This window comes from Habropoda laboriosa, unplaced genomic scaffold, assembly GCF_001263275.1.
Source record: "Habropoda laboriosa isolate 0110345459 unplaced genomic scaffold, ASM126327v1 scaffold40, whole genome shotgun sequence".
Taxonomy (NCBI): Eukaryota; Metazoa; Arthropoda; class Insecta; order Hymenoptera; family Apidae; genus Habropoda; species Habropoda laboriosa.
Window position 1 is genome coordinate 8,068,022 of NW_017100231.1, and position 18,438 is coordinate 8,086,459.

The 18,438-nt window shown below is 39.1% G+C and overlaps 1 protein-coding gene across 1 annotated transcript in view; it reads right to left on the reverse strand.

Moving 5' to 3' along the window:
• Positions 1-18,438, reverse strand: part of LOC108571589 (A disintegrin and metalloproteinase with thrombospondin motifs 7-like) — a 59,144-nt gene that overhangs the window by 20,889 nt on the left and 19,817 nt on the right. The window contains exon 2 of the mRNA XM_017933663.1: positions 14,469-14,803. Within this exon, the coding sequence (XP_017789152.1) occupies positions 14,469-14,803 (335 nt within the window). The remainder of the gene's footprint in view (positions 1-14,468; positions 14,804-18,438) is intronic.

Sequence of the window (18,438 nt, forward strand, 5' to 3'; positions counted from 1 at the left end):
GTATTCGCTTTTTTTTATTACGATAAATTACAAATATTAACACACAGTATTCAAAGGTAAAAGAAATAAAATTTCATAACAGAAAAAAAATGGTTAAATACCAACCTTTCGAATCCCTTCACCGTAGAAGTAACAACGGATTAAAATCTCAAACAAGGTTTCCATGTAAACTATTCAGCTAATTATCCCGACATCGATGCGCAGAAAAAAAGAAATGTTAAAACAGGCGGGATGAAGGGCGACGGGAACAGTTCACGGTAGGTGGGATTAGCATAATGCGCGAACCGGTGATCGTACGCGGCACAGTGTCGATTGTGGTTAGTTAATGGTTGGCGAACAGTCATTATTCTCGCGGCGGCAATACGTTGCGATCGTTAAGGCTACCTTACCGTACAATCCGGCAGCACGATAGCATATATAAATTATTATTGTCCGGCCAACGAGGTGTATCGATGGGCGGTCGCAATGCTGTCGCCCGTCGACGCCCATGTTCGCCACTTGAACGACACTTTCGCCTTTTCGCGGTTCGATTCAACGTAAATCGCCGCGCCGTAGCCACAACCATAGACGTCGCTTTTGTCGAAACTGACCAGCAATCTGCACACCACCGCCACCTGTGATCTTCGATAGCGAGTGAAGCTTGTCGATTGCGCGATTGTGACTAGCGAAGTGAGTGAGTCTGAATTTGCCTCGCGATTACCTGCCGCGATTACATCTCCTGATACTGAATACAATGAGGAATAGATTATCGATGCGCCTTTTTACATGCCGCGTGTTCGACGGGAGAAACATTTGTACGGCTTATTGAAGTTGATCACTGGTATGCGTTGGTGCAATGTGTTTATTGCCATGCAACTTGTAAGCTAGCAGGTTCAGTGGATTTGTTCTGTTGTACGTATGTTCTTTGTTGTTACGTCAGCCATATTTGGAAGCCTACTGAATGGATGATAGTCTTACGTATTTAGTATTAAATTAGAGGTTAGATTTATACACCTCTCTCGTAATGTCAAGTGTTTCAAATCATTTGTCTGCGCAGACCGATATCGAATCTCTTACCAATATTTTTTTGTATTAGTACATTGAAACATTGTCTAGAAATTCCTCCTGACAACTAAAAGCAATCCGAAATGGTCAATTTACAAGTGAATACCAATTATCTACAACAATAGCGTGAAAATCAGAATTTTTAGAAATAAAGCATTCAGTATATACGGCGACTCTATAACGAAAGTTTCAAAGAAATTTATTATGTCACTCCTACGTTAGTCTGAAAAGATTAACCGTCCAATAAATATCCGCAATTTATATACCGCGAAGAATCAACAATCGGTATTCTGTGTCTAACCGTTCTGGCGAATTCACAACTTTCCACGTGGACGTTCATCGATCGCGTACAGGTATGCTGTGTCGATTTGTCACCGGCGTGAACACACACTACGAATGTCAAAGCTAATTGAATTTGATTGGCCGTATGGCTTGTAAAGTATTACGTTACGTCGAGGCAACAATGCCCGCGATTTGTCACCTTTGCAATTCTTCATATCCCGCCTTTGTTTTCGTTGCCATTTTCATAATTGCGCGAGGTCACTGCGCACAGACAGGAACCGTCGCGTCGCCGACGGATCGAGCTGACAACTGCATCTACGTCGCGTCGTTCGACGTTCGTTTCTATTTCTTCCTCGTGATTCATTCGTCGTTGAAAGAAAAAATTGAGCTTCGAAAGAAGTCGATCTGACTTTAAGATAAATTCATTAACGATCGAATGAAATATACTTGAATAGAAAAATTAGCGAAGAATTGCAGGTTAGGAAAACTATTGTATTCTGTTAGTGCTTTGTATTTTCATATTTGAGATTAGGTATAAGAACCGCACAAAGACGATATAATAAAAAATAGTATAAAAATATTTATTCGGAATGATGCAGTGATGCAATTTTTATATACGCATACAAGACTGAAAAACTGCAGAGTTACAAAAATTTTTCACGGTATTTTTAAAAACAAACATTCATGAATGTTATAACGAATTCAGAATGATATTCGCAATTTATAAATTTTTTATTTCATTTGTAGGTTTGCACTAGTTGGTACATTTAAGTCCTTAATTGTCACCGTAGAATTTACGCCGCTGTTTAAAAATTTAAGTTAATCTCGCACAGCAGTCCGTTCGATTAATTTCATTTGGGAATACGAGTAGAGGTCGCCGTCCTTTCGACGAGTTGGTCGCCATAACGTTGAGACAAACCGCATTGTGGATTTCGAATTAACACTTCATTGCGCAACTCGACGTTCCCACAACGGTGTATAGGAATTGATAGAAAGGCCTTTCACTTTAGAAATTTTCGAAATTGATGATATTTCATATAACCCAATGAGATTTTTAACAAGAAAAAAACAGACGTCTTCAAATCAAATCAAACGTTCAATCAAATTGATTGAAACGCGTTCACAGTTCCGCCTTCATTTAACTCTTAATTCAATCCTGCTTCAAGCGAATCTCTCTTCCCGAGTCCAACTATTTCCGCCAAAATTCGATTTGAAAATTCTTGAGATAGCTGTACTTGTTTCAAATGTATCGACGGATCATCTCAAAATAAAAAGAAGTTTTTTCTACTGAAGCATTTTATTTGCACCTGTATTTTTATTTAAAGTATCGAACGACTATGATGAAGTACAAACTAGTAACTACACGCATACATATGTAAGTATGTATATCTAACCAAAAATTCCATATCGAAGATGATCACGTGCCCAACCCTAACCTGAAAATTGCAGCTGTCACTCAACACTCAAACCATTGTGTACACACGACTCGTTCAACGCAAGAAAATGATGCACGTGACAGAAACGTGTCGATCGTTAGTGATTAACGATTGCGGGAACGTCGATGACTTCGAGTATAATTAAACGCCGTAAAGTACGAGGCAATTAACCAGCAACGCACCGGTCCGGTTCGGTCGAGAGCAAAGGGGAGCTTTTTCAGAGCGGGGATCAGGGACGTAACCTCGGTCCTCTCGCGTTGTTACAGCGTCGTGACAAGTGTACACACCCATGCTTGCGGTTAATGCGTCTTGTCTTCAGTAAGAGGAACAAGCAAGCGATCGGTCGCGCGACACGCTGTAGCATGACGTCATAGCCGATCCTTTCCACGATTAGTCGACGCGCGCGAACTCGATATCTCGCAATTGACATTTCGAATAATTTATCGACCGGTTAATAGATCCTGCAGGGACAGAAGGGCGTAATCGTGATACTCGATGCATCGTCTGCCCCATGTTGCATTTAATTCTCTTTTCTTATGATATGGAGTCACGTTAGTATCATAGGTTATGTATGTATGTACTGTTGATGTGCGACTAACAGTAATCGCAATTCTGTTACTATTCCCTTGGTATTTCGTGTTTTTATTAAAACTTTTTAATAAAGTTTCAAGTGACCTATGTTTATATAATTTTCTTTTTTATTTATACCTATAAAACATACCGATAAAGTTTGTCCGGAAAAACTGGCACACCCTGTATATTTCTTACAAAAGATTTATTACATAAAAGTAACACTTTCAATTTAATTACCTTGGTATAAAAAAAATTCTAACCTAACCTACACGTAAGTTAGTGTACACTAATAAATTCCTTACATAAAAGTAACACTCTCCATTTAATCACCCTAACATAAAAAGGTCTAACCTAACTCTCCAGGTAGGTTAGTGTACACTAAACGTATTAATTACATTGGCTTTGCCCATTCGTTACTTTCCGCATATCAATTACAACAGAACGGGGATCACGATACGCCATTAACAAATATTCCTGTAAAAATTCTGTAACGTATAGTCATTTCACTAACTTTATCCTCCCGACCGTATAAATCGAGTACGCCTTTCCTGCGCTACACGCGTTTCCTGTCAAGTAGCACAGTAGGTACAACAACGAGACCGCGACTAGTGAATAACGATTGCTTTTATTTCATCGACGATAGAGATCGGTCCATTCAATGCAGAAGAACGTAACGCCCTCATCACGAGATTTCGAGGAATCCGTTTCAAGGCGGATGGAGCACGCCGTGTAACGAGATCAAGGAATGCTTCGCGTTCTCGCGACACATGCGCGCGCAACTCGATGCGCGTGATCACCAATCGATTTCCGTGTTGCGCAGGGAAATCTTGTAATGGAGACTTTATGATCGCGGCGCGTCAAATGACGCTGTTAGAACGTCTAATGCGAATATACGAGCCGACAGGTGGTGTGCAAAGTACTTTAGTATTGATGTAAATAGTCAATTCTCGTGTGCTTTCGTGGCTAATTCTATTTTACGAGTAGAAATTAATTATTGAAATCAGATAAAATCTGATACGTTTGATCGTAGGAGAGTGAAGGTTGCTAAGAAATAATTCGACAGAACACGATGATATTTTATTTTATTTTATTTTATTGTAGTATTATTTCCTTTGAAATTTTATGTTTTCAGGTACTGCACTACTGTAGTGCACAAAATTAAATATAAGTGTAAAAGATTGAGGTACGTGATGCTTTGCTGTCTGTTTTACATTATAGGGTTATTGGTTTCAGTTATCGATTTTGTAGTGTACCTCAGAGATGGCACACCACCACACACGCAAAGGAAACTCTCCCCCAGGGACCCTGTATTTTTCGCAGGGCGACAACGTAGCCGATGAAACTGGCGAGAGCTACCCTAGAGTCATTATCGTAATTAATTACGTCGTCGATCAATCACGGTGACATTAAAAACGACGTACAACAGTGGCGATTAAGGGTGATCGATATCGGTTATGGCTCGCGGCCATTAAACTAATCCTCTAATGAACACGCAGTTGAGCACTCGTCCCACTTCCAGAGTAAAAAAAGGAACAACATAAAATAGAAGAGAACAAGAGTGTTTCTCATTCTCAGTCGACTGGAAGAAACGAGAAAAGGAAATAGAAATCCCTTGAGTGGCGGAACATGGTGATTTGCTGATAAAAGGCATGCGAGACTTCGTATTCCTTAGGGTGGTGTCCACTGTAGCGAATGACACAAGTATAGTCTGCGTAAAGGGCTCAAGAGAGTATCGAAGCCGAAAGAAGAAGAAAAGGAAGAGGCAAGGATCTCGATGATGATAAATGCTTCCTGTGGAGGAACGTGATTTATGCCGTCATTAGAATAGTCGCCACGAACCTCCTGTGTGGGTGGTGCATAATGATCGCTACCACGTACCTGTATGTATATAAACACATGCTCTTCCACGGAGGAGCTATTCGAAGAGCTGCCTCTCGCAAGAAAGGCTGCCGTTCCTCAATGATTGCGACGCCCATAAACACTGTCAGCGTCGATGCATTGGTCGCTCATTATCCCCGGATGCAGTAGAGGATATTTTACGTGTTTTGAATTCTATAGTCTCAATTTATGCAATGCGTGACAGTCCTGGGAATGTTTTTCAGAAATATTGTCCGTAGAAATATACTTTTTTCAAGGTTGAAAGGTTAAAGTTCTCAGTGAATGTTCGAAGCTTTATGTGAATATTTAACCTTCTGAGTGTTAATTAGAGTTTACAGATGTATATATGACGCGTTTAGTGGTTTGACAAAAACACAATGCATAACAACATAACCTAACTCTCGAGGAATGCCCTTATATAAATCGAACACTTCACTATCGAAATACCTACATATAAAGGATGAAACAAAATATCCACAAAGCCTGCCCATATCAAAGATTACAAACTTTTAAATTTTTGCAAAATTCTTAACATCACACATCGATAATGAACATCCGCCATATTGGCGATCGCCTGGGAAGGAGGCGCGCGCCTAACCCCTCATCAGCTTCATTTTTTCGCCACGAGATGGGGACAAGTTAAACGTTCCATTAAAAGGCTAATTACCGAAAGTAATATGGACCACCCATCGTCTGTTTAGATCTGGCAAAATAGATACACATTAATTGGACGAAGGGGAGCTGCTCTCCCCTCTGATTACCTATTATCGATAATTATATGTTAACCGTGTATTCAGATCCGGCCCGGCACGTATTCTCCGCCAGAGAGAACCTGTTCCCCTGCAGCGGCGAACATTGAATCAAATTGCGTGCGCGTGCATGCGTGTACACTGACTGTATTCACGCCTCCTAACCTTTCGCTACCGGCTAGAGGCCTACTCGTAAATAATTACGACGTTGGTCCGCACCATGCATATACATATATCTATATGTATATATTATGGACATTGCGTTACCATTGGCTTTCGGTTCTTTTACATATACACATATGTATGTACGTCGATCGTAATTCAATTTCTCATTCGAGAGTGGAGTCGAGAACAGTTCCCGCCTCGAGGTGTATCGATCACGAGGAACATCGAGAATTTCCCGCCATGTTCTGTCGGTTGATATAATCTTTACTTTATAGCATATTGTGAACGACAGTCTCTTCCTCTTTGAATTTTTTTTGTACTTTCAGTCTTTTAATAGTAACGTTAAACTCCTATTCGACAGTTTGAAATTGACTTTGAAAGAAAACATTTTAAGATAAAATAGAGTGGTCTAGGTTAGGTTAGGTTAGACTTGACGACTAATTCGTTACAAGACTGTCTACATTTTAATTAAATATTGGATACATATTGAAATTAGGTATAATTGGTCTCTCGATACGGAACATTCTTGTGTACCACCGATTATATGATAAAATTATATTGAAATTTGTAAGAGTAAAATACACGAAAATTACCAGTTCTGGAAATAGAACCGGTAATAGGGGCTATAAAATTAACTTACCAGCTGAAACTGATTAGTATACACAAGTTTATGAGACTTACCCACTAAACTGCTTCTATTAATCCTTTCCCCAATGTTTATTCTCATTCAATTATAAATTTCTCATTTCTTTTACAAATACATAACCTTTCACGCGTATCGTATGATACAGCCATTGCTAATGAAAGATCACATAATTGAATACGTGTAATTTGATATACTACCAAAAACTGTAAAATGATTTATGATAAAAATTCATTATAAATTAAAAAGATAATCGATAGACGATTTACACCATCTTAATAAACCACTAAACTGCAGTTTATCAGATCGATAACGTGTTTCGACGTTGTGTTTCACATTTAAAATATCACCAAGTTTCGTTAAATTTTCTGGAAAATTACATCATCCAGCGATCTACAGGACAATTTAATGGTTTGGTGACGTCCCTCGTTATCGCTGGAAGTCGTAAATGATCGTCGAGATTTACTAGATACGGTTTACAAGCAGTTTGTAAGCGTGTCTCGTCCTGACTTTTATTTCATCATGGTTGTGCTTGTGTTTCAATTGGCAGCACTGACAGGGTGACCTACAATGGCGACTCTAGCTTCGAGATGGCTTAGAAATAATTCTTTCGTGAAATAGTTCGCACCCTCTAGAGGATCGATTCGACATAGTAATTTCCAATTGGCGAATTTTTCTTTCGTGAACGACTTTTTTCTACTAAAAAATGCTTTAGAAAAGAATCCTTTGCTCGTATGTGTTAAGTGAAGGATAGTAAATTTGACACATTGTGATAGCCTGTTTAAAATTAGTAGTACGTTGTACTGATGCAATCTGTATGCAATCTTAAACGAACCTAACCTCAAAAATCAATTCTAAAAAAAAATTCCTTAAACTTCCCCAACTCGTCGAACGAATAAATTCCGTAATTGCGGATAAAACTGCAAAAGTCCACAAGTATCCTTAAATTAGCAAATTATCCTAATTTTCCTTCGATACTTCTCGATGCATCAGAAATTTAAATCCCCTCGTTAACGTCAGGAGAGCTTCGCCCGAAAAAGCTCGCTCGAAATTAGCATTTTTCGACGGGTGTACCGTCGTAATATATTTCAACGCTCGCGACGAGACTCGATTTATACATCACCTCCCTGGGAAATCAAAGATTTAACTCCGTCGAGGAGGACGATCCCTACTTTTCCAATTCTACGAAACGAAAATCTTTTACGATTAATAGTGTGAGCGCGAACACACATACACGGGGGGGGATAACGTGAGAAGATGCATGCCCATAGTGCATTTCGCAGCCAGCGTGACCGTGGCTATCGCCACTCGCAATCGTTCCTGGAAATTTAATAGACACGTCTTGGTGCACTGTATGTCCTTGATCCTTCAACGACGATACGAGGACTTCGTGCAATTCGAGATAACAGATAAAGGAGCCACACCTTTCGGTAGTGTTCGGCCTGGTCTGACGATACCTAACTGCGCCCTCTCTGTTTCGCTCTTGTTCTGCCGCGTCGCTTCTTTCTTACCTCCGATAAATCAGTGTTCGTATTTCTTTGCGAAGAAAAGCGCGACGAGATTCGCGTGCTGCATTCGTTGTCGCTGATAATGTGACTTTAGACTGGTGGAAGATACAGTGGGGTAATATTTTTAGAATTTGTTAACGTTTCTGTCACGTGACTTGTAGGAGATTCGTTTCTTTATTTCGACAGGTCAAATGATGTCACTGGATTAGACAAAATGATAACGAATAATAGCTAAGTTTCTCTGATCTCTGATATTCAGAGTACAGTCGGTGGATGAATTTTTTTTTTTATTAATGCTTCATGCAGCCCTGACTGAGGTTCGAGCCCTTATATTCTCAAGTTTACGTCAATATGCTCGAATATATAAAAACTTTGATGCCTGATCGAATTTACGATCTCACTATATTTCTTCCACCGACTGTAAGTAACACAGTTGTAGACAGAAGTATCGAGTTACAGGCACTGATCTCAGGCGTCGAACGCATTGCTTGCTGTAAAAAGGGTGAATATTTATTTTGTGTTCTGAATTATTTAAATTCTTGGTGGTCACTGCAGAATATTTGAATTTGAAAAAAAGAGGAATATTGCATTCTATACATATCACTTCAAGCTTCTCATTTAACATAACCTAACCTTCACCTGTCAAACATAAAATAACGACCACACTATTCAATAGTTTCAATACTGATATTAACTGTCACTTCTCACAAAATTACGATAATACTACCATATCAATACGTCACGACGTATAACAGTCGAATTACAAGCACGATAACCGTCAAATCTGTTCGTCGAGTCTCACCTCCTACAAGAACCGACTCTCTCTCTCAACGAGGAATTTTCGAGGTTAGAAAACCGACGCTTCGTATAATCGACGAGGATCCAGCGAAGCGATGGTGTCGCCACGTGGCGACAGATTCGCGCGTATTTTCGCGGCATGTAAATGAAACAATCGTTTCGTGGTGCCGCGCGCACGTACACTGACCAAAGTGTAATTGGCGTCGATACGTAATGTTCGGTAATTTCAGGCTTCCATGGTAATGGTATTATCTGGTCGGGTTAATTCGACGGTGTACGCTCTCAATTCCAACCGCTTGACGTCAGTTAGAATTGAATTTGACACCCTGATCCACCCTTTTGCTGCTGCTGCCCTCTACCCCCGTTTACGGCAAGATGCTGTACCATGATCCCTTTGTTACCTTGAGTGGCTTACGGGACATTTCGAAGCCAGACATTACGTTTATTGGATAGCTCGATGATATTGGGGTCATCGAAGCGCTGCTGCAAGCTTCTTCGAACAACGCCGCAGCCCAAAGCCTCTAAAGGGATACCAAATGTGAAATAGCGGCTTTTATCTCCATTAAATTGTTTACATTTGCTTGTATACACTGTGTGTGGAATGGATAAATTGGAATTGTGATATATTTGATTTGAAACGACGATAACGAATATTGGAAAATTATGAGATAGTGGTTAATATTTATTTGTTTGGGGAACTATACATTTTGTTTAACCTATGACTATGTATATATGCTTATTTATCTTTAGAGTATTTAAAATTTTTTTTAACGATAATCATTATTATAGAGGTTTGTCAGATATGGTGTGCTTTAAATTATGGGTGAAATTTGTGAAGCTACATTTTAATTCAGAACACAAGATTTTTTTAAAAATTAAGTTTCCGCATTATGCTCGCCGGCTAGACGGAGCTCTGAAAACAATCTAATATTTCAACGTGAATTCATCTGAAACAATTGCGTAGAGACCAGTAATTTGTCCGTTTCTGAAGACGCGATAAATATTTGATACCTACGGAGAAGGTAATTTAGAAAGTAATCATAATTCTAACCTAATAAATTTTTGTGCACTTTATTAAATGTAATTTTTTTTAGGAAATATTATAATTGATCTCCTGAGTAAAATAAAATAAAATTCATATCCGTACGATTAGTACTCCTGGAGATAAAAATTTATCGACGTGACAAAGATACAAAAATTGGTCAAAATTAAGTATTGAATTTCGAAAAAATAGTATACGACTTTTTTGTCCAAAATTAATTGATAACATCCTGTATAATAATTATTATCATTAATTCACAGCAAATGAATAAAATTTTCACCTCGATTATATCGTCAGAAGGGTACTCACGCCATCTGTCATATCTCTGTAAATTTTACTCCGAAAGAAAAAGATTTCAATTTCAGGCTTTAGGGATACACCGTATGATTGAACACTAAATCGAAATTGAAAGTTTATCTAATCGTCAGCCCGTGAGAACATGCGCGGCACTTGTTTCAATCTGAAGTTTTACGAGACGTATCACGGTGAAAGCTTTGCGCGACTCGAGCGCCACTGTTCCGTCAGCTTTATGGTGTAATAAAACGGGATATCGCACGCACGAGAGAAATACGTAATGGCGCGCGTGGAACACGGTGAACGCGTATTAAAACGGTCGCACGTGGGCACTAAGCGAGCTTCAAGGAGAAATTAGCAACAAAATGCAACACGTTACTGTTCCACAAGGATTTATGCTAATTTTTTGCCTCCCGCACCTGCTGCCAATCGACGGATTAGTAATTTACGATGTATCCTGAATCTGGTTTCCGGTGATTATACGGCGAAACCGTGTCACATTACGCGATGACGGTGTTACATGTAGTTGGTGAATCGAGCATTTGCATGGAAAAAATCTCTTGTCGTTTAAATTAACTTCAACCTGTTTTAAAAGCTTGTTTTTATATACGACACACTGATTAGTGGGATTTGGTAATAATTCTGACGGTAATTTCTATGTTTGTTGAAGGTTCAAGAAACCTGATCTAACCTAACCTATAATTATTCGCTAAAATGTGTATCATAACAGTTCAAATGTTCGAAATTCCACTATTCACATCATAAACAGTAAAAAAAGGTTATAAAATATAAAGCACACGTTTTATACAATCCTAAACCAGATCAAACACAGAGAAATCAAATCAAATACAACAACAAAACGAGCAATGCGACGAGATTATATCGCGAGAAGCGAACTAGATTGCATAGGTGGTCCGAGTGTCCCTCGAAAGGAACGGTGAGCGATGCAAGGAGTAAACTTCCCTTTGTGAGGGGCAAGTTCTCACGCAACGGCTATGTAATTGCTCAATTTTCTCTAGGAAGCCGCTGTAACTGCATATAGCCCGCAGCGATTGACCCAGGCCATCGTATTACGAAGACACGAAATTTCTGCGAGAAATCGCCTTGCAGGTGCAGCTATGCGGAAGCTATAACTACACTCGCGATGTAGATTTCGTCCGGTCGATAAGGAAGAGCCCGCATCGAGCGACAGTTAATTGATTGGCACGACGGTGGGCCCGCGCGTATGTGCACATGGCGGCTTTGTAACGTAAGTACATCGAATTATGACTTTCGAATTAAATCATTTTGAGCTGGACTTTGACGATATTACGCGGGTACATACTCCCGTGAATCGAGTGAATGTGACTTCGACATAGGCATGCCCTGCTTATGATTCATCAGTGACGAATGCAACGAGTCGGATATTTTTCGATGTGAATTCATCCAGATTGAAATGTTCAATGTTGAAGTTAGGTTAGGTTAGGGAATGGGTAGTGTACTTTGACAGGTACTGTCGAAGGTAGGTGTCACGGAAAGGTCACGTATTAAAAGTTGTTAAGTTCAGGTAACTTCGCAGTATTTAATGTAAAGTGATTAATTTCATATTATTTTCGCAAAAGACCTTTATGGAAAATTTAATATTTTTGAGAATATTCCAACCTACATAGACTCACAATTGGAACTGTTTGAGGTTTCTCTGTGCAACTTGCGTCCTCGTCCCGGGTGTCGTTAAGGACACAATATCGGCACGTTATTAGACTAGCTGCTATGCAAGTGAAACATCAGAACCTTCTTTGGGTTACGTGCTCCGCGGATTCTACAAATTAAATGCCAGTTTACAAAGGCTTAGTCAGCACCTTACTATAGTAGAACAGTTTCAACATAGTTTAATTAAAACCAAATTCAAATCTCTCGAATAATCACACTTTGCAATTTTATCATTTAGCAAATACACATAGAAAGCCCTATATAGCTAATATCTCCACTGTCTAACCTAACCTAATTTTGCCACTTAGCAAATACACAAACTTCTATATAGGGTGACCAATTTAAATGGGAATAACTAACACTTTCACAACTTACAAATCAACAAAAATATTATGTAACAATCTGCACTGTGACTTATTAGTATTTATCTATTCAATTCTTCTCCTACATCCAGAGATGTCAGAAAATTTTTTAATAAAAATTATTTTATTTATAAGTGCTACTAAATCAGTTAAATGTATGACTTTTTCTCCTTGAAATTCCTACATATCATACTTGCCTACTGAAATAAAGAACATTGTAGATAAACCTTAATAGCATGAGCAATGAAAGAACGAAGAAAAGCGAATAATGGAGGAAGCTAAAGAACGAAAGAAAAGGAGGAGGCAGTGGGAGGAGAAAGAAAAAGGGGAGAACGGATGCGGAGGAGGGAGGGGCGACGCCACGGAGCATGCATCGGCGCAATTTGCTCGCAGCTTCCAGATAATGATTTAATTTGCCATGGCTCGGTAGATTTATGACGGCGCGCCTAGGCCGTGCGTCCACCTGCGAATGCACACGCCTATCCTTACGAGCGGCCGACCGTCTCTAAGTGTTGCCAACCTCCCAGGCGAATTCGAGCTCCTCTTTGTTTTCTCTTACTTCACCCCTGGCGGCATATTCTATCGAGTGAAGGCTCCAGCGAAGGGAGATACTATTAGCGGTGCTTATTAGCCGGCCATGGTTCTATACGCTAATGAGCTAATGCGGATAGAGGATAGTGGAATGTTAATTTTTCTTGAATTCTTTATGGAGGAATAGAATAATCTTTATATAGGGTGGACTGATAAAAATCACTAATATCTTGAATATCTGCAGGAGTTATTTTTGAAATATACTTAGTGCAAACATGTAAAACCTAACCTCAAAGAAGTATAAACATCTAAAAAATGTATTCATGTGTTAAGAAAAGAATTTTCTATTACGCCTTTGTCGTAATTATATACCTCCAGTCACCTTATGGCGAACTTCCGGCGCGGCACCGCAGCCGCCGGATGTCGGCGATATACGTTAATATTCGTAAATTTCACCGTTCGGTTTTGCGGCGCGGCGAAACCGTTTCCAGTGGCCGCGGCCGACTTAGAAATGTAATTTCGCCTAGGCGAATCCGTAGGATAGTAGGGGGCCGTTTTAAGCGTAGATACAACTGCCACCAATTGGGGCTGTTTTATAAGCGCCAGACGCGGACTGTACCGGAAACGCCGCTGCGGTAGAGAAATTGGTAAAATGTCGCTACTGAAGTTTCCCTGTTCAAGAGAATATCTCGTGCGATTTGCGGAGGAACTTGAGGAATTTTATGCATTACTGTTACTATCTGCATATTCAAGGCATGATGTAATTAAGATGAACGAGTTATTTTCTAGGTTAGAAAATTGAGAAATTTTTATGGAAAATTTAGATATCTTCAATGTCTCTTTGAATCTTTTTCTTTATATAAAAAAATATGTAGAAGTTGTTAGTTGGACGGAAAAAGTTCAAAGAGAAAGTCATCGACACAAAATGAGAATTATTAAAAAAAAAAGAAATTTCAAAATATTTCTCGTCACTATTGTTATCAATATTCAATAATCATACCAGTGCATAAACTAACATAAAAAATACTTTAAGCATCGTCATTTTTAAATATAAAAATTGATTGAAATTTCTTGAAAAAAATATAAAAAATGTAAAATAATGCATATACAATGCAAAATTACTGTAAAATAATTATTACTACTCGCTTCTATTAAAAGCGACCAACGATGAAACGATCTCTCCATTCGCAAGAAAATTCAAGTAGAGTATCCATACGATATATCAGACGCAGCGCGTATCATTTTTCGTCGTGCTACTCTACTAGAGAAAATTCTCTACTCCGTTCACCGATAATTCCTAATCTTAAAAACTGTGTATATACTTCATTTTCTTTACATCATGATACAAATTACACTGTTCAATCAAAATATCCACCAAATAAATACGTTCCTCGCTAAAAAAATTTAAAAAAAGGGTACAAGCAAAGAAGCGAATCAGCAAGCAAAAACAAGAAGATAAAAGGACAAAACTCACCAGACCATCGCAGGCGGACAAGACGACCTGGGAATTCGGATGTCCTTGAATGAAACCCCGATAATGGCATTTGCTCGAGTGATTTTTTGGCCGGCTACGCACATGCACGTCCCGTTTACGTCTTTCAACGACGATCCCGGGCCCAATGAAGTTGTCCACGGCAGTCAACTGGATGTGGTACTCGTTGCCTGCCACCGATAATCGATAGTGAACCACTGGCCCATGTTCATGGTGATGGTGGGTCACGTTGTGCGAGATAAGCTCTCCATGGTGGGTGACTTTTCGTGGTATCACTATCTCATGTCCGTAGACATGCTCCTCCAGTGTGTATATGCCTGAAGTCGAAACGACTATTTGTAAATTCGACTTTATTAAACAGTTATTCTCATGTAAATATAATAATCGATAAAAATTTTCGTTGATCTCTCGAGATTTTATTTTTTCTATGATTTTTAAATTACCTCAAGCTATTCATTGTTGAATTAAAAGTGAAAAATTGTTTATCTAATTGTTTTTCATAATTTGAAATTTATCGCATTTTCCCATATACTTAGCATTAGAATAAATCGTATGGAAGTTTACAAAGGCGAAGGTCTTAAAAGTGTCATACAAAACGCAATGTATTGCTTCTCAATTACTCTTGTTCGTATGTAATAATTATACTTCTCTTTCCATTACCTCACTCACATTTCATTCTTATTTTTACACTCAACCTCTTAACGACGATAATAAAATGCACAACAACGCACATCGATGTTCAGAGAAGCGAAAGGTGTCTAACAACAACTAACCTAACCTAACATAACACGTATCATACATTAGCTGGTAATTCGAAAGACTGAAAATACTACTCGCACAATGCCAATTCCACCTGGATTTATAATCCTGTTAATTATCGTTTAAAATAAAATACACGCGCACCGAGGTTATTTATTATCATCGTGGAAGATTTTTCCCGCGAAATCGAAAGTAAGAAAGCGCGCGGGTCGTCGGTCGAGTGATCCGTTGCCGCACCAGTTCGTTCGTTTTCCTTGAAATTTATTCGTAACGCGCGATAAATCTCCTCAAGAGAATGTGTGCACCGCGAAGGGACAGTGGCTGCGTAAAACGACGTTATATATTTATTGACTGTTTACCGGCGGCGGTTTCGAGATAACGTTTATTGTGGCACAGACAGACAAGTGGGCAGAGACACTCGTGAACGCCGCGAGGGGAAGGGGGAGGGAGGGAGAGAGAGAGAGGGAGAGGGAGAGGGAGAGAGAGGGAGAGAGAGAGAGACAGCAAAATTCAACCCGAGGGAGGATGTGATTGATTACGGACACCCAGCGCCGCGCTCGGCAATATTTCAAATAAATAATTGCATCAACGTTGCTCGGTGCTTCATTAAGACAGCTATCGCGACATGATTGTAAACCGGCCCGACGGAATAACGCTCGGATATTATTCATATTCTCCAACGTCGTCTTAAGTAATTGTCTGGCTACGTTACGGTTAATACTCGTGTTTTGCGGCTTGAATTCTTTTAGTTGTGGTTTGCGACACGGTGCGACGGACGGTTCATTGTTTGGAAAAGGCTGACAGATCGACACTTCGTAACATTTTCATAGATATCTCAATCTTATCATGGCGCTCGGGTCTATTATGACTCATAATAGTTTGTAAAGTAAACATAAGGAGGTGAGATAGGTTTATGTATATTTCCCAATCAGGAAGAAAACAATTTTTTTCGATATAGGTTATGAAACAAATTTTTTATGTAATTTGAAAATTTAGTTTAAAAATACAGAAAGCAATTTTTTATGCACTTGATAAATTCTCCGTAAATTTGTTTTTCTAATAACGCCAATTATTTTATTATTATTTTATAAACAGTTCTTTGCAACATGAGTAGAATTTGGAACTAATGAATGCACATGGTATCGCCAGCATTTTTATAGATGTATGTATGTATTAACAGCATGAAGTTCTGGTGGAGAAAAAAAAATCCCGAATAATGTTTACCGCTACCCACAATCACGATATCTCATTAATTTTCATGTTCTGGTTAGACAAGCGAGACACTCTGTAATTTGTTTTTTATTCTACCTCATGGAACTCATTATGCCGTGAAGTCAGTCGGTGAATAGAATATGCAGGCTGGGCAACAGTATTCACAGCGGATTGGATACTTCTCAGCCTTCCTTTCCAACTTTTATTCACTTAACACACCGTTGCCACCGTTGAAAATTACATTACATTCATTTTCAGCCCGCTCCCTTTCCCTCTCCGCCCCTTTTTCTCCTACCATGGTATTTTTATCTATTTTTCATTCTTATAGCACCTCATTACACTGTATAATAACGAAACTTGTCATGGAAACTTTGTAAAAAGTTCACGAAAATCTTGCATATACACGATCTAATAAGAGAAAATACTTTTATTAAGAAAATTTATTCACTGGTTTCTTTGTATTTACATTTCTATCGCTCGCGAAGTTAAAATATTCGATGCCACTTTATTTAGGACTGGTGGCTGCGATACTTCTTCTGACTCTTCTAGCAGACGTAAAAAAGTGGGGGTTCTCGAACCAACCGAGTCGTCCACATATTCGCGTCGGTGAAGAGGCTAGTTGCATGCACAGACCAGCAAACAATACTGACGTAAGTATGTATGTAAGTAGTTACTGAATATTGAAGGTGAATTTAATATGAATCTCCTTCAAATTATTGATTTGTTATTTTTCATATTTCTTAACATTCTACTACTTTACATCATAGCCTCTGCAAAAATATATTTTCAACAAAACGTCGTGTCTAAAATATCTTATATAAACCTAGTCACGAAGTCGAACAGTATCCTTTGTCAAACAAACCCATAAAAATCTCGACTGCGTTAGAAGTTTGAATGCAAATACGAAAATACGCTGTAAAGCAATAAAAAAGTGTAGTGAACCGTGGGACAACCAAGTCTGCAAGCAAGTGAACGGGCGACCGAACAATTACCCATAATATCGTGCGGTGGTAGGCAAAAATTATTCGGAATAATGGCATAACGAGCGGCCGAGCGACGGCAACCACAATATCAAAAGCGGTTCACTGATCGGGCGACAACGCGGGCCCGAATGAACGACAGTTATGCATTGTAAAACTGGTGTAATAATTTCCGATTGATTTAATGACCGGGCACGAGTGAAATCGCTTAGAAAGGAACCACCGTGATTCGATTATGCGCTTCTCATCGATCCTGAAAGCTGTGCGCTAGTGAGAACACTTTTCCTGACCTTACCGACAGAGTGTCTTGGGCAATTTGTCAACATAATATCTAGCTACTGATAAATCTCGATCGGAGATACGAGGACGAAGGGACCACAATGATGTCGGGTTACTTTGAAACGCGCGACGACAGAGAATTATATCGCATTTCGTCGATCCTGTCGGTGGTGTCGCAAATCAGTGTCACGCTTTGATGGATAATGCTTTGTCTCAGACGATCCCGACGTGTAACCTTTTATTAGGGAGGATTGTCGGCTATTCTTATTGTTCGTGAACTGGTTTAGAACGTTTCGAGCTTACCGGTAGTTCTGTTTTATCGACAGATTTTTTTCTCACTGACGGATTTACTTACCTGTTGTTTGCGCTGGTAATAAATAATATTCTATTCTAAGAAATTTCGTTTCGTAACGTATCATTTTGTGTGACAACATCAAACCACACAAACAATTTTATTTTATTTACTCTTGTAATATGCAATGACATACAATTCGTGAAATATATACACCATCGAAATATGAAGAAACTCATTTTCTAACCTAACATTTACGAACACAGGTATACGTGAAAAACTACGAGCTATAAAGAATGCAATTACGAAGCAATATTCTTCTCGATGCAGAACCGAACCTTACCTATTATTCTTCGTAACGAAGACGAGATTAGATATCAAAGAAAATAACGTCGAGAGGCACGTCTCCATTAAGCCGGCACAAGGAAAA